Raw genomic sequence first — 27993 nt, forward strand, 5'->3', positions numbered from 1 at the left:
TATTAAATGTATGGTTTTCAGTAACTGTGGGTGTAAATTATTAAAATTAACATTAATAAAGGTTTTCAAGCATCTTACGTCATGTAACTCAAACACAGATGTACTTACACACGTTTTTTTCTATTAATCATTTGACCAGCAGGGGGCAACAATGAGCGCCCGTCTACTTCCGTAAGCGTCACGTTCTTACGTAGCATCATGGCGGCTATGGAACAAACACGAGGATTCGAGTTTACGCAAAAATAGTGTGTTTTAGCCTAAAAACTCCCATAAATGTAAATTTAGAGTGTTTTTGTATTAATATAATTTGAAAATGAGCGACTTGTCGTCCGTGGGCCTGTCGGACTGGCTGGTGAAGCAATGTAAACAGCTGGGGCTCAACAAACCCACTCCGGTTCAGGAAAACTGCATCCCACCCATCCTGGAAGGTAACAGCTCTTCTGTTTAACTAGAGGATAAAAAGCTGCATTTAGCCCACATTTTACCAGCTTGATTTATGTGTTTATGGTTTAGATGTAATAAAGAAATAACATTAAGCTCTTTTTAGGCCGAATCTACAATCTGTTTTCCCAAAATGTGCAACAGATGGACCAACACGCTCTAATAGCACAAGTGCATAGAGATTTACTAAAATTATTTGGTTGGATATAGTTTTAATTTCACATTTTGTCCCGTTTAAACTATAGATTTCGATGCATTTTGTTGTTAATACGTTGTCATTTTTAAAGAAACTTGTTTTCTGTCTGTTTTTAGGTTTTAAAGGAAAATCAGAAAACCTTTACAGAAAGGTTTCCGTATGTGGGATGTTGAAACAAATGGGGAAAAACCTGTATATTTTCCAATTTAATGACAAAAAAATAGTCTAAAAAATAGATCTAAAACTAGATCTAGTATTTTTAGTGTAATGCTATCTATGGTTGTGATTGTAATGTGTTAAATGTAAAGCTTTATAAACTTGAGGTCTGGTTTTATGATGGATTTGCCTTTTATTTCAGTCACGGTTTGTTTAACACAGAATCTTATTTTTGGTTTGTCAGTTTAAAAGTTATACAAGTTTGAAATAAATAACTGGTCATAATCATTTGTTTAATATACTTATTTATTCTTAGGAAAGAAAAAGGCCCTCAGTTTTAAACATTTTCAGCAGAACCAGTCGCCTTGCGTTTATTCTGGTTCTGACCCAAATCCGGTTCTTCTCTCAGGGCGCGACTGCATGGGCTGTGCCAAGACAGGAAGTGGGAAGACGGCAGCCTTCGTGTTGCCGGTGCTGCAAAAACTGTCGGAGGAGCCGTACGGCATCTTCTGTCTGGTTCTCACTCCCACCAGGTCAGAGGTCACAGATTCACAAGACTCATTCAGTTATCACAGAAGTTTTGTCTCAGCACATAAATAGCATTTATAGTTGAAGTTTTTAAAATACAAAAACAATTCAGAGTGACATTTCACTCTGAATAAAACCACTGAGAGAAAAACAGTTGAATAGAAATATGAATAATAATAATAAAACAAAACAGGGTGAAAACGTTCTTTTTCATCCAAGACCTCAGTGGAACAGTTACTAGATTTTATTTATTATTCCCGTGTCACTAGTTTTAGCTCCAGATGCTTTTTCAGACTGAGATTTAATGACCTTAGCAGGCAGCTCACAATTTGCGTGTTATTTTACTTCCATTTGGGTTTCTGCTGCTTCTAAAAACAGCATAAGAGCTTTAAAAGAAAACCCAAGACGGTTTTTGGCAATAAAAAGTTTTTCAGTGTCTGGAAAATGAGCCGTTTCAAAAACCTTCAGAGGTGGGCTGTTACCTAGCAACAGTAGCAGAGCTCCAGCACATTTTGTCAGCTGTTTTCACCGCTGTATGTGTTGTACAATGGCTGCTGGAAAAGAGAAGTGTTTTGTTGTTGACTTACCATCCAGAAACCACTTTCTGAATTCTTGTTTGTGCAGGAGGATCTACTTCTACTTTTCAAAGCTGTACGGTTGCGTAATTGCACACCCAGTAGCACCTTATTCAGATTTAAAGTGACAAGACACCTTAAAACAGAAAATAGACAGAACTGAACCAACTAAAATCTTATCTACGAATGATTTTGTGCAAAAACATGTTTTGCATTGCCCATAGACTAATCCCAAACGTCACTGTTAAAGCAATAAAATCTCTACAGATTCTCTATTTCTGAGTTTTACTTAAAAGCTTGTCATGTGATGTCACGCAGGGAGCTGGCCTATCAGATTGCAGAGCAGTTCAGAGTCCTGGGCAAACCTCTGGGTCTGAAAGACTGCATCATCGTCGGAGGAATGGGTAACGTCACGTCAGAACCAGCTGCATCAGAATTCAATAACGCTTGATTTCTGTGTTTAAATGAAGAGAAGGAAACATTTTCCACTTTATTTTACAGAATAAAGTGGAAAATGTTGCTTCCAGTTTAATTTCTGCCTTGTTGTGAGTGACTGGTTTCCTGTCATCTGGACAGACATGGTGACCCAGGCCCTGGAGCTGTCCAACCAGCCTCACGTTGTCGTGGCAACGCCGGGTCGGCTGGCCGACCACATCCGCAGCTCCAACACCTTCAGCATGAGGAAGATCAAGTTCTTGGTGAGAAAAAAAACTGTAAATATTTTATCACTGATGAAAAAGATTTAAATCTGTTGCAATTAATCAACTAAATGCAAGAAAAATTGAAAGGAGCTCAAAAATTTACATTGTGATTATTAATATTTTTTAAAGAGCAATTTTGTTTAGACTGTTCTTTATATTATTTATGGTTTCAGATGCATTTTTTATTTCTGATTTATTTTTAGTTTTTGGTTGTTTTATTTTGGATATTTTACATATTTTCCAGTTCCAGTGTTAAGTATTATTTATAAAGTTATCGGCCTTCATAACTGTAATCCTGCATTATTAAATATTTTACTTGAAAATGCAGTAAAAATAACAATGTTATTGTTTATCACAATTACTGGGATGATTTATTGTCCAGAATAAAACCATGTTGGAACATTTTACATAAAACTTCTTGTTTCTCTATTTTTGTCACAAAAACACGTTTTGCTGGATGATAAAATGTCCCAGAAGTTATTACGATAAATGATATTATTCTTTTGATACCATTTTCAAGTAATGGCATAGCAAAACAAGAACACATTTTCAAAGATGAATAAACTTTAATAATGAACATTTAGCACTGGACTTGGAAGACATTTTAAATATCCAAAATAAACAAAATGACAAAAATAATTATAAAGTCTCTGTAAACAAAATTGTCCTTATAAAGGTTTAGTTGATTCCAAAGCACCAGACTGAAGTTTTATCGTTCAGTTTTTGATACAAAGAGAAAGAAAAGAGAGACATTAAATTAATGAAAATGATTGAATTAGTTTTAATTTATCATGTAATTAATTGATTTATTGCTCTTAAAGCTGAAGTCAGAAACACATAAACCTGAAGTCAAAGTTCCTGAAGCAGTTCTGTTTTTGCCGACTCTCTCTGTGCTTTGTCGTCAGATTTTGGACGAAGCGGACCGGCTGCTGGAGCAGGGCTGCACCGACTTCACCAAAGACCTGGAGGTGATCCTGAGCGTGTTGCCGGCCAAACGCCAGACGCTGCTGTTCAGCGCCACGCTCACCGACACCCTGCAGGAGCTGAAGAGCATCGCCTTGAACAAGCCGTTCTTCTGGGAGAGCACGTCCGAGTGAGTCGACCCGACAGTTATCACCGTCTGGAACCGCCAAGCGAAGTCCAACCTTATCAGTTAAAGTTCCCACCTCAGGGGATGTTGGGGGAAGAAACCTGGAAACTTTTGAGTCAAATGTAATGAAAACACTGAATGTAAGCTTAGTAGGTTTTTATTTGTAGAAAGAAATTAATATTCCTTCCACTTCACAGATATAGACCAGTTTGTTTTGGTCTTTCATGTAAAATCCTGCTAAATACTTTGACGGGTTTTTTATGCTGAACTTGAATTTAAAAAGGAGTTGAGAGAGAAAACTGCTATTATTCTTTCACTGTTTGTAAACTCATGCATTGTGATTGTTTTCAATGAGGCTGCAGCTTTTGATTACTTCTGAAATCAGTCATTCTGACAATCAGATAAAAAAATTACCACATTCTGCAGATTTTTATATTTATCTGCATTTTTAAAATACTTGAAATGCATAAAAATTCAAATAAATAATTATATTCCTTTCCTAAATAGGTAAATAAGAATTTTATTGTCTAAAATGCAGAAACAACATTCTTTTAGTGAACATTTGTAGCAAAGAATGTGCAGCTAAAAATACTTCTGGCATCAACACTTTATTGATTTAATATCAATACAGTGTAGGACTGATCTTTGATTATTGTTTTGGTTAACTGATTAGTAACTAGATAGCTAAAGTTAAAACTTGAGAACCTTTTGGCAGAACATATTTACAGACAAAAGGTTTTTAAAAAGAAAAAGTGAATATTTTATGTAGTTTTTGCTGTTTTTTTTCTGCATCTGTTTACTCCAGTTAACCAGCTACTAAATTAGTTTTATTTTAATAATCGATTAATTATTGGTATATTGTTGGTGTCAGGACGCGGACAGTGGAGGAGCTGGACCAGAGGTACATCCTGACCCCAGAGAAGGTGAAGGACGCGTACCTGGTCCACCTGATCCAGACGTTCACAGACCAGCATGACGACTGGTCCATCATGATCTTCACCAACACCTGCAAGTACGGAGCCACAAACATGCTGAGTTTAATTATTTAGACTTGTTATCTGTAGGTCTATGGAAAATGCTAAAAAAAATTATTTTACTTCCTTGTTTTGTACAAAGTAGCTCATGAAAAGATTTCTGAAATTAAATGAGAAACTTTCGTCTCAATATTCTGCAATCTGGCTTTATGGATCTGTACATCAAATAAACCTTAAATGTGGAGTAATTGTTGAGTTAAAACTGTGTTTTTCAAAAAAGCATAAAAATAATTTGTTAAACAAATGCATTAAGGTTTGATTATGATTATTTTCCTTTATGAATTTATCTACCAGATAAACATGACTCAGGTTGTGATCTCACCATTGATAGGAATTTAAATATTGTTTTTCTATTTCTGTATTAGTTTTGTCAATTTTTTCACCCTTTTTTTGTTTTCTGATTTGTGTATGAATAAGTTAAAAATAAGTAATAATTGAAAGTGCATTTTCATCTGTCAGGCAGAGAAAAATGAATCATTAAATAATTTTTCAGGAGCTGCCAGATTCTGACGATGATGCTGCAGGCGTTCAACTTTCCTACCATCTGTCTGCACTCCATGATGAAACAGGTGAGGCTGATCAGGACAATCGATCAGAAACGTCAATTATGACGTCAACGACTAACTTCACCCAAATCTGCAGTTTCTGATCAGTTACACTGCAAAAAATCAAATTTTGTTCCAACTAATTTTGATATAGTTTCTAGTGCAAATATATTAGTTACCTAAAATAAGACAAAATTTACCTAGAAATGATTTTTAAGCAACATAAATTTGATTTCAATGAATAATTCCTTAATATTGATCCTCTGGCAGATTGTTTCACTTTAGGGATCTTATAAAATAATCTCCCAATGGAACTACAACTTTTTAAATAAAATTAAGGACTTATTTACTTAAAACAAGCTCCTATGTCTTGCTAAAATGTTACTGTTAAGTTTGTCTCATTTTAATTGTATTAAGTTACTTGCACTAGAAACTAGACCAAAAATATTTGGTAGGATTTTGTTTTTGCAGTGTACTCTTGCCAGAGAAGTTATTATTTAAAATAAATGGTCGCCATTTTGTTTCTCCAGAAACAACGATTCGCCAACCTGGCCAAGTTCAAGGCCAGCGTCTATAAAATCCTGATTGCGACGGATGTGGCTGCCAGGTGAATTATGGCGGCTTGGTTCTGGACGGCCATCGGGTTTGTTCTGACGGTTTCTGTTTGCTCTGATTTTAGGGGTTTGGATATTCCCACAGTCCAGGTCGTCATCAACCATAACACCCCAGGGCTTCCCAAGATCTACATCCACAGAGTCGGGAGAACAGCCAGAGCAGGTAGCAGGCTGGTTTACGCCAACATCACGGCGGCCATGTTTAATCCACTCCAAACTGATTGATTGGATGAATAAACGTCATTTTCTTCTTTGTAGGGAGGAACGGAGTGTCAATCACACTGGTGACGCAGTACGACATCCATCTGGTGCATTCGATCGAGGAGCAGACGAGTAAGTCTGAATGTTATTATAGTAAACTAACATAAATGGGGGGAAAACTATAACTAACTGGAACTGTACTGTGCGTTTACATAACTAGCTAAAGCGTGCTGAGCTTACGGGTCTGATATCATTTGTTTAATTGGTAATCAGTTTTGTGGTGTAAAAAATAATCTAATGTTGACTATATTACCTGGATAAAATTTTCCATCACAATCTTCTCGTTTGGTAAGAAAATGTAATATTTTTATATTCCCTCGAATTTTATCTGGTCTCCAGTCTCGTTTTTTGCAGTGGTTTGTGGAAAAGCAGGACGGCTCCTTCGCTCTTTTCCTTCCCCTCAGAAACTTTTCCATTTCACGCTTGCTAAGCTAGCAGGAGGAGCAAAGCAGCTTGATAAATCAATTATTGACCGGAGGACAGTTCAGACAGATTTCATTTATTTTTCCTGCAGAGACGAAGCTGAAGGAATATCCCATGGAGGAGAAAGAAGTTTTGAAGATCCTCACACAAGTCAACGTGACTCGGCGGGAGTGTGAAATTGTATGTTCTTCTCTTTACACTAAAGATTTATGCATGTTATCTAAAAATAAAAAAAAAAAACATCCTTTAGTTGTTGCTTCATGATGTAAAAATGTGATTTTATTTAAAATTCTGTTTCAGAGGCTGGAATCGACGGACTTTGATGAGAAAAAGGAGATTAACAAGCGGAAGCAGCTGATCCTGGAGGGGAAGGTGACCAACAGCTGCACATGTCACAGATTAATTAATTTATTAGTTCAGAAACAGACACGCTGCTAAACTCAGGGGTTTTCCTGCCCATTTAAAAATGGTTTAAAGCTAAAGAAAAATTACCTTTAGCAAGAACTATTTCCCATATTATAAGTTAAAACGTCTTGTTCCACTCGCTGATTTTGTAATTATTACTTATTAAAATGAATATTAAGAAATAATTTACTTAAAACAAACTCCTATTTCATGCTGAAAAGTTACCTTTAAGCTAGTTTTAAATTATTTTAAGTGTACCAAGATATTTTATACCAAAAATACTGTAGCCATGGTGCATGTTTTGCTTTACAATTCCTGCGCACAATAAATCAATAACAATATATATCGCGATAGATAATACATCTGATAGAATATTCACTGATTCCAGTCAGAAGCGCACAGCATTCTGGGGGATGTAGGCAGAGGGAAGGTTTTAACTGCTCAGTCTACAGTCTGCTGGGTGGAATCAACTCACTCTTTGGTTACCTAGCAACAGGCTGTAGAATAACTTGTGGTTACCTAGCAACAGCTATAGTAACTTACAGTTTAAGGTTTCTCTACTGTTCCTCATTAAAACGTGAAGTGAAAACTTCACCACGTAATTTCTGTATCCTTTTAATAAAATTTTTGAGTAAATTAAAATTATATTTTAAAGGATTTGGTTTTAAAATTTAAATAATCAGCTTTGTAAAGTTCCTACTGCTGTTTTGTGGACATTAAAGTTAAAAATAAATTCAATTAATGGTCAGTGAACTGGCTAATTTAAGCTACTGGTGGCCCACAAAATTTATCAAATGATAAAATTTTATTTAACTAGGCAAGTTATTAAAAACTAATTTTACAATAATGACCATGCAGAAAGATGGAGCAGCTCAGTTTCACCTACAAAAATAAATAAATTTAGGAAATCTGTCTTTAAAAGATCCAAAACATAAAAAGACCTCCAGACTGTTGCCTATTAAGAGACAGTTTCCAAATTTCTGAGTCATGAATTGTTTTCTATCTTGTTGGCCGAACAAAATAATTTCAAGGGTCACAAATGGCCCCTGAGCCACACTTTAGACACCCCAGGATTAAGTGAAATCTTTTTTTTTTTTTGCATATTGTCCTGTTAAACTAAAATGTCAGTGTAAATAAAACAGTAGGATCTTTCATTTACCACCTTCTCTCTGTTGAGTGTTGGTGGAAACTGAATCCATTCGTTTTGAAGTTCCTGCCGTTGACTTGCGACCTTTCTGCCGTGTCAGGACCCGGACCTGGAGGCCAAGAGGAAGGCCGAGCTGCAGAAGATCCGGAGCCAGAAGAAGAAGTTCAAGCAGAAAATCCAGGAGAGCATTCAGAGACAGAAACACGGACAGCTGAAGAAGAGAAAACAGACCAAGAACAAAAAGGCAGAGCTGGCCGCATCATGAAAGCTCCTCCTGTGTATATATACGTTTTATTTCTGTATGCAAATAAAGTTCATGTCACCGAGGCTCAAATCGACCACCTTTATTGATTCAGCTACCAAGGGAAACACCGTCTTGTGATAAAACAGCACTGCAAAGAATATCCACTGCTTCAAACGCTATTTACATCACATTAAATCCACGAATTTAATCTCTGAACTCAAATATTCAGATCGGATGCAGATGTCTGAGCAAATCTACTGAATCACTTCTAAAATAAAAATCACTGCGCGTTTCAACCGACCGCCGCTGCGATGATGGAAAAACTACGAAACCATATCAGGGCGGCGTTTTCCATTAAAGCTATCAACATGTTAGGCCTTCGGTGGAGCGGGTTAAAATAATTCATAGCACAGATGAGAGCCGGATGTCAACAAAAACTCTGAGTTAAACGTCATCTACCCGGAACAGGATTGTCACATGTCTGCAGACGTGAGAAGCAGGTGAGGACTACATTCTTACAGGAAGTGCTGCTTACAAAACTACAATCCCATCGGACAGTGTGAGGAGGATACAAAAGTCCAGGTGAGGGAAGGAAAACGGCGTCTGCCTCCTTCCTGTAGCCAGCAAAATGCTACAAAAGAGAAATCTGTGTAAAAATGGGCCAAAAACAACAACACCACCCGCTGATCATGATGCACACAGCAGCAACTGATTGAACAACAAAAAGGCTCTCAGATCTCCAGGAAGCTAAAACATCATAAATCTCCAAAAAGGAATAAAATACATAAAGCAAGCAGAACAGCTTTGGACAAATCAAAATGCCACTGAAGGTAAAAAACTCTACCAGCCTGTTTTACTCCACAGAGAAGGAAGGTGGCTTTTAGTCACGACCAACATCAACCTCGCTGATTCAACAACAACTTTCTGTGGCGGCCATCTTGCTCTAAAGGGTCGTCAGATGCTGGTAGTTTAAGTCCGAACTACATTCATGTCTGTGCTGCAGCTTTTTATCTGAAGGTTGAATGGTTTTAGGCACTGATTAGCATTTTTATCTTTTTATTTCATCCCGCCGTCATCTGATCAGAGCTAACGGCGTTCCTGCTGATCAGGAAGTTTTTAAATTACAGGGTTAATCTCATCCCCAATTACAACTCCACGGTAGTTTGGCCAAACAGCCGCATCTTTTCTTCATAAATATTTAGTTTCTGAACTGGTTTCTCCCTCAGCCACCTTCCTTTTCTACCTCTCAGTGGATCGATTGCCTCGTCGTTTCCTCCACACTTATCCCAACTCAAGCGGGATTCGTTCATCGGGTGTGGAAAAACCCCACTTCCCCCGAGGATCCCCTCAGCACTAAGCGTTTCAGCATTCGCCAATCTAAGCACACAGAGTACAGTCAAAAATAAAATAAAATAAATCTGGTCATGAAGCGAAACGCCAACCCCCGCTGTCGTGAGATTACAGTAGGAAAGAAAAGCCTTAAGCTGAAACATCAAATGACACCGAGCCAAATATTCATTGCTGGTCATGTTTTGATAGTTTCACCAACTATTTTTTTTTTTTTGTTGCAATTTTGTGCTCTGTGGTAAGAAAGGTATTCAGAGAAGAAAAACTGTCCCGTGGCGATCACCACGTCGGTCGGCGGGATGTGCGTCTCATGCCTGCCTGAAGTCTGCGCGCCGCGTCCGCCGCCGCCTCGCTGGAGACCCTGTGGCGGCGCCGGCGGTTCCCGAGGCAAACGAAGGCATTTCGACGTCAAACTGGAGTGTTCCTGCGTCCTCTGAGAGGGAGAGTCGACTGCTGCTTCCTGCGGAGGCTGCCGAGGAGTCCGGGCCCGGCGGGGTGTCCTCCCCCGACGAGCCGAATCGTTTTTAATTCTCTGGGACGTTGAGGCAGGTTGGCGGTCGGCCCGCCTCCAGGTGAGGTCGGGGGGAGGGAGGGTCGTTTTGTTTCTGACACAGTTTCTGTCCAAATTTTAAGAGTTCTTAAAAATTCCACTGATTGGCTTTGATCCTGGAGCGTTTCCCAGAAGCTTCGGGAGTGGACGGCCGGGGTTGGGTTGGGGGGAGCGGAGCCTCTTGGATTCTCAGGAGAGACCGCGGATCTCTCGTCTGTTTCCCTCAGCAGCCCGACCTGATGCCGCCAGATCCTCGACTTTCCTCCTTCACTCACCGCGGGCGTCGCCTCCCGCCTCTCTCTCTCGCTCTCGCTCGCTCACGCGGCCTCTTTCCGTCTCGCTGCCCGTCTGTTAGCGCTCTCCTCCTCCTTCTTCTTCTACCCTCCCATTCTCTCGCTGGTCATCGGTTTGGTTTCGCTATCCCGTCGCTTTCACTTGGTGGTGCTTCGGATGTAGCAGAGGAAAACAGGTATCCATTTTATGTTTTTATTATTTCCCAGATTAAAAAGCTGATGAACTAAGCTCAGCTCAAGCCTAGCTCCCTTCTTCAGGCAACCTGGAACACAGAAAGCCGCTTTTCAGATTGGTTTTTGTTTGCATTTAAAGCTGCAGAATGTAAATTTAATAAAAAATATATTTTTAAAATATGTTACAGTACGGAAGGAGACAGATAATCGGTGGAGGGAAAAAGAAAAAATCAAATGAAGCTCCTCTGTCTTTTCCCAGTGTTAACTGGAAACAACCAATCAGAGCCCGGAGGCGGGTCTTAACGCTGTCAATCATGTCTCTGATAGCAGGTAGTGTGGCCACCGATGGCAGCAGACAAATGGTTTTCCTGCAACACTAAGCTGCAGAGGAAAACAGGTATCCATTTTATGGATACCTGTTTTCTAAGCTGTTTCTCTGCCATTAGCACATTGAGTGGCGAGTACATGAGGATGATTGACAGCTCTAAGACGCTTCTCCTGGGTCCGATTGGTTGTTTTTGGTCGGGAGCACAAGAGGAGATCGATCTTTTCACAGATTATCTTTGTCATGTTGCCACAACATGGTGAGTTTTAACAAATATGTAAAAAACATTTTTTAATCAACGTAACATTCTGCAGCTTTAAAGTTTATTTTGATTTTGTGTCTTGATTAATACTAAATAAAAAATAAAAACATTAATACTCAGGCGACCACTTTAAGTGCAAAGATGCAACATTTCCAGCTTTAAACATTTTATATATTTAGTTATTCATATATTTTCCAAATTAATTACAGATCTTTGTATACTAAGGCAGCACCGTAATGAAAACTTAACATTGATATCAGATATTAATGACAGGCCTGTTATGGTGAGAAATAAACCAGGTAATTTTATGAAAGGAAACTGAGAATTTGCAATAATTTTCTTGTGTCGCATCTCAATCCATTTAAAATAACAACCGTTTCTGTAGCTGTTCCTTCACTGACTGATTGGCTAACTGATTAAATAAATGTGTTGGCGAGCGAACTGCAGCTACTTACACTTTAGTACTGTGACAGTCCGGTCACCCCGCCATGCTGGTACGCACGTTCACCCTGGTAAGTGGAGTCCTGGGACAGAGCCACGTCGATCTGGGACTTGAACTCATCGCCTAGGTAGCTATCCTGCAGAAGAAGACAGGAAGCATCAGAAACACGCAAATCAACCTAAACGTCAGCATGATGAGGAAACGATAACGAGGAGTTCACACGGCTACTGGAGACAGAAGATGGATCATTTCCATCTGAACCACAGGGATTTATTGAAAAGTTACTTTAATTTGACGTCTTAATGTTTATTCTTTATTAAACAAGAATATCCAAGTATATTGTAAAGAGCCTTAATTCATGGTTATTCAATAATTAGCCAACAGTCACTGCATTTCAAGACGTTTTTTGCTTGAATGTTAAGATACGAATGATAAATAGATATATTACGCATCTCAAACTGTTTGTTTTATTGAATTTGTAAACAGAAATCCAACTGAATTTATCCAAACATCACAAAAATAAAAATAAAACAACCTTAAGTTTCGATGTTCTGTGTAATAACCGGTAGATGGTTAAATCTGTGTGTTACCTGGGACAACTCTGGCTGGGAGAGGCCAGGTTGGCTCATCTGAGAGGGCTGGCTCATGGAGATGTAACCCTGAGTCAGCGGCCCCTGGGAGAAGGACTGGGAAGCCCCGTCCTGGCTGGCCTGGCTGTTGGGCCCGTTGCCCTGGTGAGCCGAGCCGCGGACCCGCTGCCTTCCTCCACGGCCAGGTTTACCCTTCATGGCACCGCGGCCTGAAGACGGAGGAAGAGACACAGAGGTGAGAAAAAAATAAAATCTACAAAACCAAGTATCCAAATAAATGATCATCATAAGGCTGGAAGCTGCAGCGGCCTGCAGACGCTGCTGCTCGTTGCACAGCCAGTGTCTCGTTTAAAGAGCGAGAAGTCACACACCAAGCTAAGCACACAGAGAGAAGACGCTCCGAGTACCTGCAGCCGGGCCGTTGGTCTGACCCAGATAGCTGGGCGGAGGCATCGGGGGCATCACCAGGTTGAAGGGTATGGGGATGTTCATGGCCGCCATCTGACCCGGCCCGGTTCCGATCATCCCGATCTGATCGTGAGTTTGGAAGTACATGTTGGACGGACGTCCAGCTGGAACAGAATTCAGCACATCAGTCCAGGACAAACGCAGACGACGGCAGAAACGGCCTGTGGTTTTAGATAGGTACCGGCGCTGCTGCGGTCGTAGGCGGAGCCCGGGATGAGCGCCTCGCGGGCGTCGTACATGGCGGTGCTCATGAAACGTCCCCCCTAACATTCACAGCAACATTAGCTCACTGAAACCAGAGGGAAACCTTCAGGCGGATAAGTTACGGACCGGGTTGATGGTGTTGACCAGCTTGCGAGGCTTGCTGAACTGCATGAGGCTCTCTCTGAGGTTGTTGAGCGGGCCCTCCACCAGAACCTTCTGCTCCTTGTAGTAGTTCAGCAGGTTGTTCCACAGCGGCTGCTTGGACAGCGCCTTGGGGTTCCCCACGATGATCACGCCGTACCTTAAACACATTTTAACTAAAACTAATACTGGATTTGGTTTAGATCAAAAACAATAAAAGGGTCATCTTGAATTTATAAACACAAGATTATTAATAATTTAATCCAGAGATCAAAATATTCAAAGATATGAATCAGAGATTCGGCCGCTGTCAAATAAAAAAATAAATCCATATTTTAATCAACTGGAACGATAGTTTCCATATTGATTACTAATATTTATTTAAAGGGTAATTTTGTTTACAGGCATCATAATTCAGTTTATTTATGTTTTCAGTCGCGCTCTGCAAAAATACGACATCTTAAAGTATTTCTTGTCTAGCTTCTACACAAAATATCTTGAAATAAGAAACTAAATTATATGTATAGGAGCTTCTTTTAAGCCAATAATTCCTTAATATTGATGAAAATGTATTAGTTCTACTGGCAAATTATTTCACTTTTAGCATGAGAAAAATATCTGGCTATACGTAAAATAATCTGTGAATGGAACTGGTACACCGACATTCTTTATCCAACAATATTAAGAAATTACTGACTTAAATCAAGCTCAATCAAACTTGAACAGTAACTTGGTGAGTTTTTCCCTGCAGGGCGACTCACTTTGCTCTGGTCAGCGCCACATTGAGGCGCCGCGGGTCGTTCAGGAAGCCGATGCCCTGATGCTCGTTGGCTCGAACGCAGGACAGGATGATGAAGTCCTTCTCTCTGCCCTGGAAGGCGTCCACACTGGCGATTTCCACTTGCTGTCCAGAAACAACACAAGTGAAGAGTTGAAGTGACCAAATAGCATCCTGGGTCATTACTCAGCTGTTGTAGTTTGAATAAACTGTAACCGTTGGGTGTTAGTGACCTGGTACAGCTTGGTGTGCAGGGAGCCGCTGAACTGCATGTACTGGACCAGGTAGGAGCGCTGGCCCTCGTACGGCGTGATGATGCCGATCTGGTCCGGTTTCGCTCCCGCCTTCAGCAACCTGGTGGTGATTTTCTCCACGTTTGCTGCCTCCGTCCTGGAAAACACCAGCATTTCATTAAATATGAAAAACAAATGGCTACAGATTGGATCAGTAGTTCTGGTGTAAAGAGTGAAGTGACAGCTTAAGCTGGAGGATAAATTATCCCAGCCATAAACAATAATATTGTTGTTTTTTCAAATAATGCAAGTTGGTGTCTTCAAAGACTAATAAACTTTAATTTAGTAAAGAATAATTAACACTGGAACTGGAAGTTATTTTAAATATCCAAAATAACAACCAGAAACAATAAATAAAATGGAAATAAAAACCAGTACATGTTTTTGCAGTACTGCAAATATTTAGTACACTTGAATTAAGACAAAACCAAGTAATAAGAAGTTTTTCTGCTTCAATATTAAGTAATTTTTAAAAACTTAAATCAAGCTCCTGTTTTTGCTGAAAAGTTACTTTTAAGTCATTTTTGTTTAGTTTTTTTGCACTAGGAAACTAGACCAAAACTACTTGGTAAGATTTTCAGTTTTTGCAGTGTAAAGTGGATTTTAATGTCTCTGTAATTAAAACTGCTCTTCAAAAATATGAATCATTAATCAAAAGAAATTACTGAGCTCACTTTGATTTATTTTAACTAACTGCTTATTGCGGTCTCTGGTTTTTCTTTGTGGTAGCGGCCCAGACTTTGATTTGTATCCGTGAATATTTCTGATCTTTGGATTAAATTATGAAAGAAGACGGCTGTTGATACCTGTTCAGGTATGACGTTCCAGAACTGGCGATTTCCTCCTGACCCTGAGTCACGTAGAAGAACATGGGTTTGTCCGGCTGCGGCCACTGGAAGTCGAAGCCTTTCTTGATGCGATCAGCTGGGAGAAGCAGAGATTTGTTTTCTTTAACCTGCCGATCCGCAGGAGGAACCAGACCTGAGGAAACCAGACGTTTTGGGCTCACCTGCTGTGACGCCGTTCTGCAGGGAGCCCTCGTAGAAGATGTTGGACGGGAAGGCACTGAGAGCCGGGTGCATGCGGTACTGGACCTGCAGGCGGATCGGCCGGATTCCCAGCACCACCAGTCGCTCGAACAGGGACTGAGACAAACCCGCCTTCGCCGCTTTCTTACACATCACCACCGGACCCAGCTGGCAGTGGTCGCCCACCAGAATCAGCTGCAAAACAGGCGAGTGTGGCAGAACTTCACAACCGAAACCGAAACGGGTTTATACACGTTTCCCACAGTGAAGGTCCAACACCTTCAAAACATCTTCAGGGTAAGTTTTCTAACTTTTAAAATAAAAACAATACTAATCAACTAAAACTCATGATTATCTGATGTAACTTATTCCTGCCTATTAATGTCCTCTGATGGTATTTTACAGACAATACAAACTAAAATATAACAAAACGTTATGTTTGGAAATGTCTCTCTCACTCTGTATGCAGCCGACGGTCCGAGAATAAAACGCTAATTTAACAAAAATCCCCCAATTTCATTGACTTAGTAGACGTATAAAGACCAACATTTAACTCAATTACACAGATTAATAAGCATATTGACAAATTAAGAACAATACTAATTGTTTCAATGTTTAAATTACCTTCCTGATCAAATTAAATGCTAAACCACAAAGAAAATCTCTAAAAAAGTGTTTGCCAAGTTTTCTAGCATTCAGCAAATATATTTTAGATAATTTTGGTAATCTTAATTTACCTAAAAACAAGAGAGGTTAGGTCTGATTTAACTTCGGATGGTGAAAGAAAATGTCTTTTTCCATCAGGTGTATGAAAAGATCAAACTGTAAATAATTCCTGTTTGAATATCAAACACTGAATTGAAATTCAATTTAAAGAATCCGTCAGACTGATGTAACACTCAGATGAGCTGGACTGGAGTCGTTTCTGTCATGAAGCAGCGTTTAGCATGGAGGTGGTCGTTTTGGTGCCTGCCTGTACCTGCTTTGCTCCCAGCACCACGGGGACCATGCACTCCGGCTCGGTGGCCTGGGTGCTCTCGTCGATCAGGATGGACCGGAACTGCATCTTGGCCAGACGGGGATCTCCGGCTCCGACGCAGGTGCAGCAAATCACGTCAGCGTTCTGCACAACAAAGAGGAGACAGAAGATTGATTCCTTCTGTCTGCACGGCATCAACACCATGTTCAACAAGCCAAATTAACGGCTATTGTTCCTTGAACAGGTTAGGTTACATCTGTAGGCTGAACTAAACATGTTCCGTCATTTTCCCTTTTTTTGCACAAAATCATTTTTCACTGATTATATTTTCTGCCTATTTTGAGCTCCTTTTAAAATGAGCTTCACTTTAAGTCTAAATAATCTGCTGCTGGCTGCAGCCCAAACTACAACGTTTACAATGGCTGCAACGAAAAAAATGGCTGCAAACAGATGCGCGATTACACAACCGTGCATCTTTGAAAAGCAGAAGTAGAGCCTCTTGCACAACCAAGAAGAATGCAGCAAGTGTTTTCTGAATGATAACTCAACAACTAAACACTTCTCTTTTCCAGCAGCCATTGTTTTACAATCAAGTTTAGGAAAAACTGAAACTTATGTCTATGCTTCTTGCACTCCACATGGCTCTTTGAATGCATCAAAGCCTCACATGGGTTGGCAACAGAAATGAACCAACAGCAAAAACATCAGTTAACCAGCCAATTGGTGTTAAATTCCTACCAACTCATGACAGAAGGAAATCAGGAAGCTAGCAAGTGTAGATTAGCAGCTAGCTAGCGGTAGCCTCAATCGGATCGAAAACACAATCAAGATGTCTGCGCACGACTCAAACTTTTTCCCGACACAACGGTCCCAACAGAAAAACAGCGACATATTAAATTAAATCGTTGTGCCACATGAGGCCAACTTACTATTTACTTTTCACGGTTGCAGACACCATGAACAAAACAGAGTTTATTTCACAGTCCGTCACGGTTTTATGGATGTTTTCAGAGAACCCTGAGCTCTCACCATGAGCAGCTCCCTCTCGGCGGTGCGCTTCAGGGCCCGGTAACGCTTCTCGTCAGCGGACGACAGCTCTCCGGTCTCATCCTTCAGCTGCTGCAGCTTCTGGAGCTCCGGCATGCTGCAGAGACCGAGAGCAGACGCTGAAACTCACCCACAGTTCAAGGCTTGAATCAACAACATTTACATCCGTAGCAATCACAAATATCAGAAACATTCAACTGAACAAATTTTAAATCTAATTATTGGTTTTGATTTTATGTTTTTAGTTTCTTTTTCAGTTTTTTTTTTCATAATCTAACATGATGGGTCCCAAAAGTTTGAGTCTATAGGAAAGTTTAGATCAACCACAAGAATATGAAGACATGAGCAAAGACTGGCAGCGATGATGACTGACGAGCTGCAGCTAACAATTTTATAGCATAAAAAGAAGCTAAAAATGCCAATTTTGGCTAAAGCATATTTACAGACAAAAGTGTTAACTTAAAAGAAAAATGTTTTTATAACGTTTTAATTACTGCTTTGAATATGTTGCTTTTATCACCAAATGACATTTATTTCTTTGAGTCTGTTCAGTCCAGTCAACTATTAATTAATCGTTTCAGCCCAGGTGATTGTTACCATTTTATAACTTAACCAGAACCAAACACCATTCAGCTTCTATGCACCACCAATCCGGAATAAACTTCCAGAGAACTGCAAAACAGCTGAAACACTGAGCGCCTTCAGATCTAGACTAATAACCCACCTGGTTGAAGTTGCTTTAGAAACATCATCAACAATCTGATGTGTAACAACGGCACTCTAAGACGTTCTAAGACTTCATGTTTTAGTGTTTTTATGATGTAAAGCACCTTGAAATGCCTTATAAATAAAGTTTGATTAAATGTGATTAACTGACTTAACAACAACTGTTAAAACATGTTCAGGCGTTTGAAGTTCCTTCTCCTCCGCTGACCTGTCCATGTTGCTGATCTGGTTGTGGAGCGCCAGGAAAGAGACCGGAGACTCGATGGCCTCCCGGCTCTTGGCGCACAGCCTGACGACCTTCAGGCCGGTCTTGTCGATCTTCTCCGTCAGCTGATCCACGGCGATGTTGCTTGGAGCGCACACCAGGACTGGTCTGCAGGACCAAACACAGAAACGGTAAAGCTGCTTTAGGGAGTCGTGGCACCTGGAGAGCGTCTAAATTTAAGGACGATGCGTCTTACCCATTCCCCTGCCGGGACAGGTGGTACACGATCGTGGCGGAGGTGACGGTCTTGCCGGTGCCGGGCGGCCCCTGGATGAGACTGAGCGGCCGCTGCAGCACCGTCTTCACAGCGTAAACCTGGACAAAGGGTGGAGTTTTTAATACAAATAAACAAATAAATGGGAAAACTACAACATTAGATGCACATAATGGAGGGTAATCAGAGTTTGGCTCTGACCTGTGAGTGGTTCAGGTCCGGCAGGCCCGGAGCGGTGAAGCGCTTCGGCAGCTGGCACTTGATGGTGACGTCTTCAACCTCGTGACCCAGAAGTTTGTGGTAAATGTAACCGGACACGGAGGTTTCATCGACGGCAAACGTCTTCAGGGCGCTCTGCATCCTGAGCAAAAACACAAACAGGAAGAACGAATCAAAGTCCAAATGTGCAACTTTTAGCTTCTGGATCAGAAAATATTTTAAAACTGCATTAAAATAAGGACTTTTAAGGAAGACTGCCGTTGAACTGGAAACTATAATGATATTTAAATTAAGACAAAGTTGAAATAACTACCGGATTCAACCAATGTTTATGACTTTTAAGTTGATTTAATTTCCTAATGCTAGAATCACAATAATGAATGGAAATCTGAGCAAATGTTCCCCATACTGCCGTTTTCCAGACTTTGGGACGGATGTGAGGAAGTACCAAAAAAGCTGAAGCTCAAACGGAGTCAGATTAGAGACGGAGGAAAGAAGAAAAGTGGAATATCTCACCTGATGACATCACTGCAATATTTTTTAAAATCATGCAGCCCTGTATGCGATCATTAAATACATTTTCTCCCTAACAAGTGCTTTTAAAACAACACAACTTTTAAACTTCTGATGCATTTAGGCTTCTGCGTTTATTTTCGCTCAGTCAATCAATATTGTTGCCAACAAACAAAATATTATTTTTCATAAATCTTTCTCATTTAGCTACAAGCTACAAATTATTACAATTATTAAATATAAATCATAATTCCTGCCACCTGACTGGTAGACGAGGATTGGCCAGAAGATCCAGGTTTAATGAATCGCAGATGAAACTTGTTTTCCAATCATCTCTGGACCAAATCTAAAGTTTTCAATAAACAAGGCCCTCGATCTTCACCAAACACCAATTATCTCCTAATTAATAACAATCTATTAACAACTCCATTTATATATCAAGCTGCTTCACGCTACAGCCACATTCACACACACTTTACACACTGATATGCGGCTCAAACTAATATATAATTGTAAAATAATTCTAAATAAATAATATAAATCATTTTTAAAATTATATTATTTTTTAAACATAACTTTTCTGAGGCTCCTGGTCATTTAAACATGTATTTGTTAGGTTATAATGGAAAATTAACTGAGAAAGAAGGAAAGTTCTTCTTTCTAGAAAATAAGATTATATATTAAAACTGAAACAAACTGGAGACAAATAAAAATCCAGACTGCTGCACCGACTGCTGATCTTTTAAAAAGCCTAACTTACCGATTACGATTTTGGCCGATACCAGATTTTTGTCTGAAATGATGCTCAATAGATCAAGACAGTTGCTGAATTGGCAACAATGGGGTGATTATTGTTAACTGTAAATGTGCAGCCATGACCTGGTCGGACGGTTTGTCAGTAAAACCTCTCTAACAGGAGAAAAGAAAAGCACAGAGGTTGATTTTAAGACTTTTACCGGTGGATAAGAGCGGCTTCACATGTAAAAATCACCAATCTCCCAAAATTAAGGAAATCGGCTGGCTGATAAATCGGTGCACCCCTAATTTAAATCTTTAAAAATGTCACAAACCTGTCAAAGGAAGTTGATTTCCAAACAAAATCCACTTGGAAGTTATGAGGGATTTCCACAGGCGCTCCGACGCTGCTGCGCAGCTCAATGGCAATTTCATCCCCATAGTCTTTAAAAACAAGCTATTAAGGACAAAAACAACACAGCTGCACTTTTAATCGTTTTTAAACATTACATCGATTTGTCGGGCACAGCTGAAGCTGCAGGGAACGTGAAGGATACTGTCGGGGACTTTGATGACGTGACCGATGCCTTTCCACAGAGGAGCCAGGTCTCCTTTGTAGCGCAGGCAGATCTCGTCGCCCTGCATCAGCCGCATATCTGGGGTTCACCAAAAACAAACAAGTTACTGACCCGTTTACGCTGAAAAGCAACAAAAACATCAATCACGCCCCATCACTCATGACAACAAACTGGTGAAAAAATAAAAAATAAAAAAAATAAAATGTAGGGATGCCACCAAAAAAATGCAGGAAGGAGGGAGGCTGCATGCAAGTCTGATGACTGAGGGGAGTTTGGAGGGAGCTACAGCGACACCACAGAACCACGGGAGGAAACAACGTTAAAAGCATTACCACCTGAATCCGTCTTGGGAAGTGTGAAATATGCAATCCGCTTTTTGTTTAACCCCAGGTCCCACCTGACGGTTATATTGTCTTGAGTCTGGAAAAGAAAACAAACAACAACTGAACATCTGCAGAAGACTCAGTAAAGCCACAGGTGGTTAAAAATAAAAACTATTCTGAGTTTTCCTCATTTATTTCCCTCTTTTTTGCAGTGACAAACGTTGCTATGGCAACCATGGCTGCTGTTTTGAATTGCAGGGGGAGGAAATTCAGTCATTGAGATTTTTTTTCCTGCTACTTTTATAATCAAAAACTCCTCAGATCAAATCTGATCTCGTATTCAGAAGATTAACTGTAAGTTTATCTTCTGAATACGATGGAGGCGTTTGAGCCTGGCGGTGAGCAGAACCGACCCGGTTTTATCAGGACTCAACATAAAGTTGTCTGAAAGCTGTGGAGAAACGAGGGAGGGAGTTTCTGCATTTACTAAAAATAACTCTGCAGTTTTACCTTTAGTCATTGAGGATCAGTGGTCTGTTTAGAAACACTTTACATTAAATACTCTAATAAGATGTTTCTCATTTAAAGTAATTTTTGTAAATATTCCACACTGTACATTGTTATTTTCCATGTATAGTAGTGGTGATAATCTAAATAATAAGGCCTATAGTAGTTTGTTTCAGTAAAGTTAATATTTCCCTGTTTATTATTATTTTTCATTCTACTCAGAAATTACAAAACAGTCAAAAAAAGAGAGAAACAAACGCAGCTTTATTAAATGCTAAGTTTGTCATATGTAGGTCGTTTCTGTGATAAAATGATTCCAAGCAGCAGATCTGGGGTTTGTAGGAAACTGTTGGAGAGTAAATGTAAAGAAAAATCATAAAAGAAAAAAAATGTGCTGGACTTTTCAGAATTATCCCATTTTTTGGATAACAGTACGTCCTTAACCTTATGCTAAACTCAAACAACAAAGTGAATCACAAATCATACAATTTGCTTCTACAGAATTAAAAACAAGAGACTGAATTAAAACAGAAACTGAATTGTCAGTATTTGACTCATTGTCATTTGGAGCTTATCGAGGGAATGTTTAAAGTTTCAGTAAATGACAGAAATGCAGAAACGCTTGGGAGGTTTCATTAACTCCACAAAATGTCAAAAATAACCTGGAAGAGAAAACTCTGTGCGGTAATGTTTGAGATAAGAAGCAAAAATCCCATTTATTCATTTCTTCATCCTTTATGAGTCAAACTCTTCTCCTCGTGTATTTTGTACCTGAGACTCTTTTAGCTTTTTGTCGTAGTCGGCCTCCAGTTTGACCAAAGGGCCGAAGATGTTCTGGTACTGGTAGGCGTCTTCGTAGCGCAGCAGCACATGCTGGGGTTCTTCATCCACTCCGGGTTTCTCCAGGTCTTCCAAAGTAGCACCAGGATTGTCCTTAAAATAAAAAACCACAGTCAGACCGTAACGGTAAGCAGCAGACGGCGTCTCCCGCTCTAACCGCCTCGTAAAGGGCGCTGCTACCTTCCAGAGCTCCTCCAGCTTGTTGATCTGCTGGGCGGTGATCTGCCGGGCGCGGAGCTGCTCCTGCTCCGACGGGATCTTCACCAACCAGGACAGGAAGCAGCGGTCCTGGATCAGCGGCTGCCACTGGGAGCTGTCCCAGTTGATGTCTTTCAAGCTGCTCTGGCTCGCGCACGGCTGCCTGCCCGCAAAAATGAAATCAGAAAGTAAATACTTAACAAAGGCGATTTAATAACATGATCTGTAATTCAGTGGATATTTTATAACCTGATATGCCAACACAAACCCGGGCTTCGGCCTGCAGCTGCATCGTGAACCAACACAGATGTAACAAACTGAACTGTGATCTGAAGGCTCCCACTGAACAGATTCTCACTCATCTATTTGTAATTTTGTCTTTAGAAACAAATTAAATCAAAGTAGTCAGAAAACTTTCTGGCTTTTTGACCTTTTACATCAACTTCTCAGACTTCCTTACTCAGAAAAAGGCGAATAAAATATATTTTCTGAGGTTTTGAGATGCAAAGGAGAACAATTCAGAAGCTGCTAACATGTGATTATCTCTGTTGGTTGGAAACCAGAAAGTTCTTGGAGAGCATTTAAAGTTAAATGGACCAAAACATCCTGAACCTTCAGCACCGCAGAGAAAACAACTTCAGGATATGTGCAAAACAAAGCAGGGCTGCAGCTAAATATTACCTTAGTAAATCTACTATTCTGATGATTAATTGAATAAAAATCTGGCAGATTTTTCATTTAACAACTTGAAGATTTTTTGTATAATATTAGAAATCCATTAAAAGATGCAAATAAACAACGCAAATATTTTTTTAAAATAAGAAAGTAAACATTTTATTAGTGAATCTGAACCAGCTGAAGCTAAAACTAAACCTCTATAGGAGTTTTGGGTCAAATAAAGTTGATTTTTATGTTCAATGCTAAATAGAAAAGACATTTTGAACATTTCTGGCTTAATTTCTGCTCTTAAGTTGATTTTTCAGCCTCTTTTTCAGTCTGTATACTCGAATTAATTAATCAGTACTACATTAGCTGACAATTATGTCAATAATCAAGTAATCTGATTAATCGTTTCAGCCCTAAAACAAAGCTGAAGTATTTAGAAACACCACAAAGTGATCTAACTCGGATAAGGAAAAGCTAATTAAAAGAAGTTAATTGCAACTTTTGCTGGAGAGTATTAACTGGAGACCGAGCGCTCTTCTGATTTAATACTCTATGTTAAAGACATTTCAATGTTGCTGTGATTCTCACACACAATGAGATCAAAAAGTGGCTGGAAAACTGGAATATGGAAACTGGAACACAATCAATCATATGTGGATGTAAAAGCACATTTTCAGCATATTGACGAATAAATCAGCAAACTGCCAAACTAAAATATAACAATCCGGAATGACAGGTTGCTGAGAATGATTTAGTTTCTGTTCCTGATGAAGTGCGAGACGCTGGACTTGTTTACAAGTGCATCAGATCAGCTGTTGGTTGGCTTGTAAGGGGCAAAGGTCAGCAAGTGTTTAAATATCCCCACCCATATTTAATTCTGCAGCAGAGCCTCTTTAAGCAGGCAGCCGAGGCTGATCACGTCACACTGCAACAGGTGTGTAAACAAAGAACCCAAACCAAAACTATTTTTCAGTTCCAACTTATTTTTAACTTGCCTGAAGCAAAATAAATACAACTTTGTTCAATTAAACTGTTTTTTTTTCATTGTCTGATATGTGGCAACTAAAAAATACTTTATTAATCCCAAAGGGAAAGTAAATATAACTATTATTATACAGTTTTCTTTCAGAGATCAGAGTGTTTCTGCTCTTACATCAAAGTTACGTCAAAACCTACAGTGTTGTCGCAGTTCAGTTAACTTCCTAGTTTCTTTTTCTATTAAAATGTAATTAAATGTATTATTTTCCATCATAGAGAACCAACTAGTGGATAAATAAGACTGTTGGAGGTTAATCATCTAAGCAAAGTTTTAAGCCTGTTTTAGGAGCAGATTTGAAAGAGAAGAGAATCTAAAACAATCATTTTATATTTTGTCAATGTTTCCCCAACAGAAATATACATAAACTGTAAATTCCTGCTTTTAAACAAAATCAGCAGAGACAAAACTGTTCGCTGGACTGTAGACGAAATAAGAAATAGGTGCTATAACAGACGTCTCTCCTCAAAGTGAGAACATTCATCATATCTTGTTTGTAATAAATGTAACAGAAAGTTTAGGAGCAGTAATAAACCAGCCTCTGGTTGATTGCCTTTACCTGCAGAGCAGCACCACCACAGAGTCGGCTTTAGCCGGGATGAAGCCCAGCAGGAAGACGTTGCGACAGCCGCAGTTGTAGCACTCCAGCACCGTTTCGCCCAGAGGCCCGTCTTTATGCAGAGTCACCTCTTTACATTTGGCCCTCACCATGTGGTTCACAATGTGGCTGGAGGGGAAACAAAGGACACAAAGTCACCAAAGATGCAGAAATAGTTACATATAAACAGCTCTGGTAAAAATGAAGAGCCCACTGCACTGAACCTCAGTGGAAACCTCCTGGTTTTTCCACCAAATACCGATTCTGAACTCTTCCTGAGTTAAAACATTAGTATTATTGTTTCTAAATTAATATCAACTTGTTTTCTCTGCATTACTTGCATCTTTTTCATTATTCTGACCATTTCTCATTTTCTGCAGATAAATACAAAATATTTGCTTTGAATTACAGACATGTTGTCAGTAGTTCATAGAATAAAAGAACAATGTTCATTTTATTCATATACCTATAAAAAGAAAAATCAGAGAAACTGATCATTTTAAGTGCTCTCTGATTTTTTTTCCAGAGCTGTAGTGTTTATTGATAGTATTCTATGATGCATGACAATTGGTCTACATAACACATTTTAAGATTGGTTTAATGACATGATGTAGTAATTTAGTAATAAACCACACTTTTGGTAATATTGGCTTCAATGTGACAGCATCAACAGGAAACTATATCACATCACATCACACATGTCCAACAATATGACTGTTTTCATGCCATCATTTCCTAATTATTGCTGCCACAGTCATGGTGTGATGATCAGAGGAAGATGAGACCACAGACCTGCCAGACGTGTTACCACGGCCGTTACAGAACCACTTCTTACTGGTGTTGCAGTACACCACACACGCTGGGTCATGGATACCGCAGTAGCTGCAAAAACAAAGACATGTTTCATCCCAGAAATCTAGATATTTAGCATTTTGCAACATTTAATATTACATTATTTTAAATTCTAACCACGGATTGATCCTGCAAAACAACTTTATAAAAATATATTTATCTGATTTCCCTCTTTAGTAAAATGTTAATGGTCAACAGCAGCCTCCCTCTGATCACTGCTCAACAGAAAACATTGTCCCATTATGGGGCACTGTGTCATTCACAAGTCAAAATCAAAGCAGTGTGTGCTTTCAGGAAATGCAGGACAGAGGAAAAAATGACTGTAAACAAAGGAGTGTTTGTCTGAAACAAACCTGCACAAAGTAGTGAGTAAAGTTACAAATAGTTTCTAATAAAGCAGATGTCACTAATGCAGGATGGTAACAAGCTGCAGAGCTGCTACATCCATGAAAAATAATTTACCAATGAAGGAAACGATACATTTTTCTTCCCAGGATCAGACTGCTTACACAACAGCTCTGATTTATATGATTGTTAAAAAAATAACACACACAATTTACCTTTAATGATTTATAAAATACATAAATGTTTGCTATTATACAAAGAAGCGTGATGTTGGACCACAGATCATATAAATCATGCTATATCCAGACAACTTGGAAGACTAGTTTCCTCTGTGAATCAGTTTTAATTTCCTTACATTGCAGCACAATTTAAAGCCAAAACCTACAAAACTTTAGCCTTATTTATACTCCCTATTCATAGAGGTCATATAAGACAATTTTCATTTAAACTGCTTGAAAGAAGCTGGAAGAATGAATCCAGTGACACCGAGATGCAACAAAGAACACGTCTGATCAGCTGATGCTTTTGTTTATATTTCAAACTAACTGGAAAGACTCCCGGTTGAGTATTTTGAGCCACATATCTAAAGTGTTTCAGGGGTTCCCCTGTGTCTCCATCACCACTAAGGCTCCACAGATATATCTTAAATACAAGAAAAGCTCTGCATCACTCAACATGTTACTCTACTAAAAATATATGTACACAGACAATGGACGCCAGAGGAAAAAAACAGGACAAGCTGGAGAGATTATATTTCTAAGCTAGTCTGGGAATGCCTGGGGATTCCCCTGGAGGAGCTGGGCTGAGTGCCCACAACCTGACCCCAAACTAACCAAAAATAACAGATGGATTATCAAAGACCAGAAGGTTCATCTGAAAGGTGCTACTTTAACATAGTTAGAATGATAAAATGTGTCTGGGGTTTAGGTGACACAGTGTTAGAGGAATAATATGGAGAAAAACAGAGCAGTAGAACACCCTAGCATGTTCTGTTTAATCTCACGGTACCTGCATGCGTGTATTGGAAGATCTTTGGTGTAGTAAGTGTCTTCTTCATCCTCCTCAAAGTTGAGCTCGCCCAACAACTGACTGGTTTTGGCCACAGAATCATCCATTCCTCCATTGTGAAGACCCTCATCAGGACCATTGATCTGTCGAATGCGTAGGGAATAAATTACTGGTCCATTTTATCTGTGATTTTCACCTTCCACATGCGTTTTTTCCATAAGCGCCATTACAGCTAACTATACTTTCACCCTAACACGAGCTTCACCTAACATGTTTACTTATAATTCAGTAAACTTTCTGCAGATAAGCTGTTCTTCTGCTTGAGAATAGTATTTTAGCCTCTAACATGTGGTAGAGACGATCATTATGAGACAAACTCGGTGCTAACAGACCAGCTAACGGCTGAGGAAGGCGCACAGTGAGGATGTGGACACGTTGACAGATTGTCAACGGTGAAACTACTGTCATCCCAAACTACTGGAGACATTTCCGTGACTCTGTTTTGATTTAGCTATCAGAAATAAGGATGTGAGACAACTGGAGCAACTTTAAGAGTGTACTTAACGGTCTTAGCAAACGTTAGCTTAAGCTAAGCTAAGGAGGCTAGTAGTTTTAATAATAGCGGGCTAGCAGCGGCAAGCTAACGTCAGCACCGCGCCTTCTGCTGAAAATGAAAGCCTCGAACCTGTCCGTCCAACTGGCTCTGGGTCTGGCCTTGTGTTTGCGTCTGGCTCGGAAGAGTGAAGTCAGTGAAGTCGTACTCGGAGCCCTGGGTGTCCGCTCCGAGCAGCTCCGCTTCTTCGGTGTCCAGGAAGGTGAGGGTCTGGGAGCTCGGCCCGTACGCCTCCACACTCATTTTCGTCCCTTAACTTTCGCTTTACTCTGCTGTTTCCGGTGCTCGTAACAGACAACTAAACAGTGCGCAGTGTTTATTTGTTGATTTATCTTTCAGAAAGCGTCGCCAAGAGTCCGAATTTGAACCCAAACAAAAATGGAAACGATCAGAACCTCGATAGCTTCAGCGGGACCAACAGCCCAGCGGCGGTGACGAACTTCCCTGCGCCGCGCAACGTGTGACGTAACCAAGGG

General features: G+C 39.8%; 2 protein-coding genes across 4 annotated transcripts; one reads left to right on the forward strand and one right to left on the reverse strand.

The window, feature by feature from the left end:
• The first annotated feature begins 169 nt into the window (after nt 1–169).
• On the forward strand, nt 170–8450 carry ddx49 (DEAD (Asp-Glu-Ala-Asp) box polypeptide 49). The gene is made up of 13 exons (XM_014995398.2): nt 170–428; nt 1203–1326; nt 2215–2300; nt 2473–2594; nt 3503–3690; nt 4559–4699; nt 5215–5290; nt 5797–5873; nt 5946–6043; nt 6139–6213; nt 6656–6744; nt 6865–6936; nt 8217–8450. The coding sequence occupies exons 1-13, from the start codon at nt 314–316 to the stop codon at nt 8379–8381; spliced, it is 1428 nt and encodes a 475-aa protein (XP_014850884.2). The 5' UTR covers nt 170–313; the 3' UTR covers nt 8382–8450.
• On the reverse strand, nt 8446–27985 carry LOC106922733 (UPF1 RNA helicase and ATPase). 3 transcript variants are annotated; one of them, XM_014995397.2, is made up of 24 exons: nt 27590–27985; nt 26905–27047; nt 25492–25581; nt 24661–24828; nt 22382–22562; nt 22133–22294; nt 20867–20951; nt 20511–20609; nt 20289–20397; nt 18688–18847; nt 18469–18587; nt 18216–18380; nt 17264–17378; nt 16235–16378; nt 15237–15450; nt 15034–15151; nt 14168–14324; nt 13918–14060; nt 13142–13316; nt 12993–13074; nt 12751–12915; nt 12344–12552; nt 11767–11889; nt 8446–10813 (listed from the first exon to the last, which is right to left on the reverse strand). In XM_014995397.2, exons 1-23 carry the CDS (start codon nt 27758–27760, stop codon nt 11770–11772), a joined length of 3294 nt encoding a protein of 1097 aa, XP_014850883.1. In that variant the 5' UTR covers nt 27761–27985; the 3' UTR covers nt 8446–10813; nt 11767–11769. The 3 variants fall into 3 exon arrangements, with proteins under 3 accessions (XP_014850883.1, XP_014850882.1, XP_014850880.1); XM_014995396.2 differs by having other exon boundaries at nt 8446–10701; nt 20864–20951; XM_014995394.2 differs by having other exon boundaries at nt 20864–20951.
• Nucleotides 27986–27993: the final 8 nt, after the last annotated feature.

The sequence above is a fragment of the Poecilia mexicana genome, unplaced genomic scaffold (genome assembly GCF_051168715.1).
Source record: "Poecilia mexicana isolate PSO_F unplaced genomic scaffold, ASM5116871v1 scaffold_4, whole genome shotgun sequence".
In the NCBI taxonomy this organism is placed as follows: Eukaryota; Metazoa; Chordata; class Actinopteri; order Cyprinodontiformes; family Poeciliidae; genus Poecilia; species Poecilia mexicana.

Excerpts from the sequence above, each read along its gene's own strand:
- ddx49 (XM_014995398.2), top strand. The coding sequence starts at position 314 with ATGAGCGACTTGTCGTCCGTGGGCCTGTCGGACTGGCTGGTGAAGCAA. Across the intron at positions 2,595-3,502 it reads TGAGGAAGATCAAGTTCTTG|ATTTTGGACGAAGCGGACCG; the intron begins GTGAGAAAAAAA and ends CTTTGTCGTCAG. Across the intron at positions 6,214-6,655 it reads TTCGATCGAGGAGCAGACGA|AGACGAAGCTGAAGGAATAT; the intron begins GTAAGTCTGAAT and ends TTTTTCCTGCAG.
- LOC106922733 (XM_014995396.2), bottom strand. The coding sequence starts at position 27,760 with ATGAGTGTGGAGGCGTACGGGCCGAGCTCCCAGACCCTCACCTTCCTG. Across the intron at positions 24,829-25,491 it reads CGTGGTAACACGTCTGGCAG|CCACATTGTGAACCACATGG; the intron begins GTCTGTGGTCTC and ends TTTCCCCTCCAG. Across the intron at positions 15,451-16,234 it reads TGGTGCTGGGAGCAAAGCAG|CTGATTCTGGTGGGCGACCA; the intron begins GTACAGGCAGGC and ends CCTGTTTTGCAG.